Below are 7,338 nucleotides of genomic sequence, written 5' to 3' on the forward strand. Positions count from 1 at the left end.
ACACCGAGTTTCACTGTTTGGGATGCTTGCCATGGCTGGCAGCTCCACTTGCTCTTCGTCTCCCAACTCCTAAAGTCAATACTTTAGCCATGATCGCTGCTTCCGACAAAAAATGATTTCGTCTGCTTCATTCAGTGGCCATGGCCATGGCATAACTCTGTCTCTGTCTCTCTTTCTCTCTCAATACACACACACACACACACACACACTCGTACTTTTTCATGGTATAAATATCCGCCATGGAACCTCCAGTTTCTCATCAATTTCACCTTTCAACTGAGCCTCATTCCTTCTTCTTCTTCTTCTGCAATCTGCATTCTCATCACCTCCATTCTTCTGCAGTTTGATCTTCTTCATTCTTCCATCTTTGTTTCTTCTCGTTGTTGTTTTCATTATCATTCTTCCGTGAGAAGCCATGTCAAGAATCCAACAGGACTGTGTCAATCTCCACCAGGCTTTCAGAGGTAGCTTCTTCTTCTCCTTCTCAGTCCTCAAAATCTCCCAAATGTTCGACTCATTTCTCAATGTTTTTCCGATAATATTAGATTTCCCATATGTTCATAACAGAAATGTAGTCTGTGCCAAAATGAAAAACAGAAAATATGTTTAGCAGAAACTCCAAATTCCTTACAATGCCAGACATGTAGGTAACACAATAAAGTAAAGTAAAGTAATTATGGCCACTTGTTCAATACTTATTTATTTTGATATTTAAATGCCAGAAAACATTTAAAGCAACAAGTCTAGGTTAGAATGGCAACACACAGTAGTCTAAATTAAAGACACTCAAAGAGCCATTTCTTACGTGAAAGAAACTTCAGAGGCCCGGCTAGTATTGTAAAAGAATGATCTGATTTGTCGTCTGTGGTGATGCTTTAGGTTTGGGCTGCGATGACAGGAAAGTCATCGAGATTCTCGCACACAGGAATTATGTGCAACGGCAAGAACTACGCCGAGAGTATAAGATACGTTATGGCGACGATCTCATTGATAAATTGAAATCAGAGCTCCACGCCAAATTTGAGGTTCGTATTTGGGTTAAACATCCATCAATCCTCCCCGAAATGTTTTGCATGTTTACCACTATCCCCCCCCCCACATTTTCAAATAAACAGAACTACCCTTCAAATTTATTTAGCTATCTAATCTGTTTTAACAATTTTGCACCAAATTCAAATGATAAGTTTTATAATTAGGAGATCGATTGCATAATCTGCCCCTAATTACCGGTGAATTAGCTAGAGAATAAGTTACAGTTCATCTATATGTCAATCCTTAATTAAGGGCAAACCTATCTTGCAAACTACAACCAAATATGTGGCCGATTTTCCCTACTTAAATATTAGAGGTGTTTAAATTGGTGAAAAGAACCATCAAACGTTAGCTTTGTCATGCTGCCATATATCTCGATTTCGACATTATTATATCTGGACCTGTATTGTTTGGTTATACACACAGAAAGCAGTTGTTCTTTGGATGTTGGAACCAGCCGAAAGAGATGCGGCCATCCTGAGGGATGCCCTCCAAGGATTGGGTACAAAGGACATTGCGTTGATCGAAATCATTTGCTCTCGCACCACATCACAGTTAGAAGCAATACAGCGAGCCTACAATTCAATATATAAGCGGAACCTCCATGCGGACATTGCTTCGGATACAAGTGGTGACTATAGGACGGTATGTTCACCCTAAGCATCTTAACTCCAATTCAGTTTCACTGCTCTTTATGGTTTCGATTGCATGATATGGTCAAATAAATTTGTCTGATTTTTATCCTCCTTTAGAAGAATCAACTGTTGGAAAGAATGAAAGCTGAAATGCTAGATGACTCCAGAGCACTGACAAGTTTCTTGTCTCTGATAATGTATTATGTGTTTGTTGCAGCTTCTGATGGCATACATGACTAACCGTAGGCAAGAATCTCCTTTCGATGATGAGTCCCAGGCGCTCGACGATGCCAGGTTGCTCTATAAAGCCACTGAAGGCAGGATCGGTACCGACGAGGCAGACATAATTCATGTCTTCAGCTCTCGAACTGCGAGACAATTGAATGCTGCATTCCATAGATACTGGGAGAGCTACCATCAGGATATTGAAAAGGTTCGGACATTCCTGCATTCTTCATCGTATTATTTCTTGTTAGGGTTTTGTTGGTGCCCTTATAAAAAGTTAGTAATTATTAACGGTTTTAGGATGTTTATAACCTCATTATACAAATAAACCTTGCTATCCTTAACTACGATCCTAAGCATCTATTGGGCATTTATACGCGATGGTGTATCATTACATTGTGCTAATTTGCATGTAATGTCTTGTCTTATTCTAGGTCGTGGAGTCTGAAACATCTGGACATTTCTCCAAGCTATTGAAGACAATAATTCAGTGTGTACATAGTCCAACCAAGTACTTTGCAGAGGTGAGATTTGGACGTTAATTTATACCCACATACATACTTGTTCACATTGTGTTTGTTTGTACAGTTTCTGAGAGGGCTTTCTTTTTTCCGATTGATCTTTCTCCGCATGAAATGGTTACTAAAATGAGAGGGCTGGGTTAAATGTTTTGCAGATGCTATATTGGTCCATGAAAGGGATTGGAACCAATGATGATGCATTGATTCGTGTGATTGTGACAAGAGCGGAAATAGATTTGCAAGCTATTAAGATGGAGTTCCAGGGTCTGTACAAGGAAAACTTAGAAGATATGATATCATCTGATACCTCTGGTAGCTACAAGAGGTTTCTTCTTGCGATTGTTCGTGCAGGCCACCATTGAATGTGTATGTGTTCTAGATAAAATTGTGTTGTGTGTTGTGAATAATATAGGGCGATAAACATTCCTTAGCATGGCCATATATGTATGTACATATTCTGAAGACAATTTGGTTATTAATCTATGAATTTCTTTGTTCAAATCAAAGTCCATAATATCCAACTTGTGTATGGATGATGGTATAAATTTCAAAGCTGATACTTGATAAGTAGATTAATCAAATAATCTCGAGTTACAAAAGCAAAATTTACAAGTTAGGAAATATGTTATATTATATGCCATTTGGATCCAGCATTTTGTCAGCATCTGATAAATTTACACAAGGATCCAAAACCAATAAATCCATTTCAAGTCAAAATCAAAATTGACACCAATAGTCAACCAACCCCATCGTTCTCATGAAGACTTATATTTTAGCTTATGTAAACGAATCGAACCCACAACATCTTAGTCTATGTGTTAAACCTTTAACCATTGTAATAACAAATATGATGTGTAATTATAATAATTATATTTTTAACAATTACAAGATATTTGGAATATTCTAGAACATTCTAGATTATTCTAGAATGTTCTTGAATATTTCATGATTATATTTATTATCATAAATATCTAAAATATTCTAGAACATTCTAGAATACTCCATAAGGATCTATAAATAGGTGCCTATACATTCATCACAACCCATTGGGTTCAACACCAATCTTTAGCCCTTAGCCTACTCTTTGTAACGTTGTTTCTCATAATAATACCATTTCCATTTTCTGTCTTATCTCTCTCTCTCTCACGAGTCACGACAGTTTGAATTGAATATTTCTTTTTCCTCTTCCAATAACTCTAGCAAGCTTTCTTCTTCCTTTGTTCTTTTTTCCCTCTTAGTTATGGAGTTCGTCAGCAAGCAAAAATATATGCGTGTGCTTTCGGAGTTCGACATGCTCACGACTAAGTTTGCGGCATTAGAGCAAGAAAATCAAAGGCTACTCGGGGATCTACAACATGTGAGTGCCGAGAAAGCTCACCAATATGAGGAGTTATCAAAACGGGTTCATCAACTCGATGCTACTATATTAGCATTACAAGAACAAGCGGTGGGGGTTCAAAACTCCCCAAGGGAACCAACCTCCCTGCCAAGTTTGATGGTACAAGATCTTTGTTTCGAGGTTTCCTGAATCAAGTCCATTTGGTGATTTAGTTACATCCCAATCGGTACCCAACTGATGCTGCTCGTGTGGGATTAGTAGGAACCTTGTTAAGCGGTACAACATTAGCATGGTTTGCACCACTTCTCAAGAAGAAATCACCATCGTTGGAGGATTTCGAGGCATTCATTAAGGAGTTTCAAGCTAGCTTTGGAGATACCGATAGCACTAGGATGGCAATAAACAACATTCGAAGACACCGACAAGGAGATCGTTCCACTTCAGCTTACGCAGTAGATTTCCATCTCTTGGCATGCAACATCCCTTGGATGACGCAAACTTAATGGATCAATTCCGCTAGGGTTTGCGTAACAATGTCATAGATCTTCTTCTTACTTTCCACGACGATCCGAAGTCTCTTATAGAGGCAATTAGTCAACAACAATAATGGTACATATCATATCGGCACACTCTCAGGGGAAATTATGCCGAAATGGGTAAATGGTTTTCGACTAAAACCATATAAGGGATCAATGCCAATAAATCCATTTCAAGTCGGAATTAGAGTCGACACCAATAGTCAACAAACCCCATCATTGTCATGAAGACTTACATTTTGGCTTATCAAGAGTCGAACCAACAACTTCTTGGTCTATGTGTTGAACCGTTAACCATTGTAATAACAAATATGATAATATTCGACTATGCTTTCCACATCTCTTTGACCAAGCCCAATCCTTGCATGAATTCCTCTCACAACCACAATGTGCACTCTCGATTGCAACATTCATTGGTATAGTTCTTGAACATTGAGAGTCACTACTCACTTTCACACGTATCACGTGAAATGTAATATTTTTGGTCTCATAGGTCATATTTGACCTCTGAAGATGATAATATAATCTCTCTCTCTCTCTCCTACTCACGAGTCACGACAGTTGTGACGTGGCAAGGTCACGAATGTAAATATTATTATTTTTTAATATATATATATATATATATATATATATATATATATATATTAGTCTTGGCAAAAAGATAACAGAAATAACAAAAGAAGAATGGTATTTTTCAGACTATATATGGACAAGCCACAGAATCATGCAACATTCATAACAAGTGGTGGAACTATTATTACTATAATTGTACTATCACTGTCATAAATGGCATTCTGTTATAAATAGTATATTCTGTTTTATAATACTCCTCAAAAAATGAAACGCTTATTCTCTCAAAACCCTACATTTTCACTTCCTATCTCACAAAAGCAGAAATGTTTTCGAGCGCACAAGTTTCCTTCATCTCCTTTCTGCACACAACAATCCAAATCCATCACTCATTAGTTCTCACATCTCCCAAGAAGATAACATGCCGATTCCGGTATCAGACGAACTGTAACAATGGCTACGCAAGAAAGGACTGGAAGGGTATCTGAAGGTTGCAGATGTTGAACCGCACCCACGCGCCACAGAAATAATCCAAGAATCGATAATCACCAACAAACAGGTACGTCGAGTTCTGAATCTCAGAAGAGAAGTATTTGATGCAATGGAGAAACTTAAACCAGAAGTGTTGACGCCATATTTCGGCGAGTATTTGCCATCGGCCAAGGCCTATCAAACTCAAGACGAGCAAGATGAATTCTTCCACGAAGTCACCAAATTTTTGTTAGAGGTAACATTCGTAAGTCCCCAATTTTATTGCATGCCTAAAAAAAGGGCAAGTTTTATTATATCTACATATGAAGAGGAAGTGTTTGACTAGGGACTCTTGATGGGGGAAGCGCTCATAGAACAGCTCAATGGGGTTCAAAGCCAATATTCGCTAGATGGTTAACAGTACTCTGCTTGACACCTAGTTCGGAGAGTCGGCAAAGCACCCCCAAGGACAAAGGGGCAACCACAGCAAAATGCCACATCGATGGCTCAAAGACAAGTGCCACGAGAAGAATGGAAAGAACCGGTGCTGACGCCTATCGACAACCAGCAATCGGAACCAGTCCGACAATCCAAAGTAGAAACCGAGCAACCACAAGAGCCAATATCGACTCCTATGCCCAAAATGGGAGTACCTACATTGACACCAACCCCAACACCTCAACATGTTCAAGAACCAGTTCTGAATCCAAACACAACACAATGAATGGGACGGGCAAAACAGAAAGCTCAATGATACCCTCCAGCGAAAAAAGAAGCATTGGCTGCGGAACGACATAAAGTGGAAGCACAGCAAAAGAAAGCGGAAGAAGAAAGACGTGTCGATCCAAATGACACAAGCAGGGTAGAGAAGGGAAAATCATCATTGATGACTCCCAGGGAAGTTTTAGGCCTACTCGAACTTCCACCGATAGCACATGAATTGGCAGCCATTATGCAATTCGGCACATCATATGAACTGGTCGAATGGCTAGTGCAACGCCTGCAGGAAGTATCGGGGTTTCTGGCCCAAGAACACAAGGATTGGGTGATGATCCAGAGGTCATTGATTGTTGTTGTCGAGCCGGACGAACAACACGAAATTGACAAAATCGGCTGACAACGGAATGCTAAAAATCGAGGCAAGCCAATTCAAATGCCTCCGTCGTTACATACAACACTTGTTGAAGTACATAGAGAATATGAAAGGGCCAGTAGGGCAGCCAAGGACGTGGTTGAGGTATACAAGAACGCCACGGCGGCGGCAGATCGGCTACAGGAACAATGTGCGGAAAGCCAAGCCGACAACACTGAATTGTCGGAAAAACTCCGACAAACAGAAGAAAAATTGAAAGAAGCTGAAGATCAGTTACAAACACTGCAATTGCCTCACAGGTCACAAGAACCTTATCAACAAGTACATGAACAATTGAAAGAAGCCGAAAAGAAAGTAGAAGACGCGACTGCCACGGCCACCACAGATGAACAAAAGGTCAAATAAATTAGAAGACCGCATATTGTTGGCTAAAACCGAAATAAAAAAATGGCTAGACGCTAAGGATGAGGCCATCCAACGATTAAAGTAGAGGCCGGCACAATAGCAGCACAAAACCAAAGAGCATGAAGAAAAAGTGCAGGAGCTAGAGGAGTATATTCGAGTACAAGAGGACTACTTCGCGGAGCGGGTAACCGAAGCAGAAACCAAGACAGCCGACATACGGGACGCGCATGAAAAAGAAACAAAATGTGTCAATTTGGTAAATGATGATTTAACACGAATTTGCGTCAAACTCGAAGCAAAATAGGACAAAAAATGATTGGAGTTGTTGGTAGCAAAAACTAAATTGCTAAAAGAACAAGTCTCGTCTGACGCACGCATAACGGAACTACGTAAGCAACTAGTTGCGGCATAGCACCAGGTTAGCATGGGTGAGAAAAAAGTCTGACAGATAATATAAGCCCACAAGCTTAAAACGATACAGCTAGTAGCTGACTCCCTCGACAAAGGATGG

At 39.7% G+C, this 7,338-nt stretch overlaps 1 protein-coding gene across 1 annotated transcript; it reads left to right on the forward strand.

Annotated features, from left to right (window-relative positions):
• Positions 1-335: 335 nt before the first annotated feature.
• On the forward strand, positions 336-2,853 carry LOC147855416 (uncharacterized). Its single transcript, XM_087329996.1, has 6 exons — positions 336-464; positions 880-1,025; positions 1,459-1,677; positions 1,885-2,100; positions 2,327-2,416; positions 2,569-2,853. The coding sequence occupies exons 1-6, from the start codon at positions 416-418 to the stop codon at positions 2,773-2,775; spliced, it is 927 nt and encodes a 308-aa protein (XP_087186122.1). The 5' UTR covers positions 336-415; the 3' UTR covers positions 2,776-2,853.
• The last annotated feature ends 4,485 nt before the right edge of the window (positions 2,854-7,338 follow it).

The sequence above is a fragment of the Azolla caroliniana genome, unplaced genomic scaffold, assembly GCF_043228905.1.
Source record: "Azolla caroliniana isolate FFs.n. ecotype wild unplaced genomic scaffold, voAzoCaro1.0.p SCAF_14, whole genome shotgun sequence".
Lineage (NCBI taxonomy): Eukaryota > Viridiplantae > Streptophyta > Polypodiopsida > Salviniales > Salviniaceae > Azolla > Azolla caroliniana.

Coding starts and splice junctions, on each gene's coding strand:
- LOC147855416 (XM_087329996.1), top strand. CDS start 416: ATGTCAAGAATCCAACAGGACTGTGTCAATCTCCACCAGGCTTTCAGA. Junction 465..879: donor TCTCCACCAGGCTTTCAGAG/GTAGCTTCTTCT, acceptor GTGATGCTTTAG/GTTTGGGCTGCGATGACAGG. Junction 2,101..2,326: donor ACCATCAGGATATTGAAAAG/GTTCGGACATTC, acceptor GTCTTATTCTAG/GTCGTGGAGTCTGAAACATC.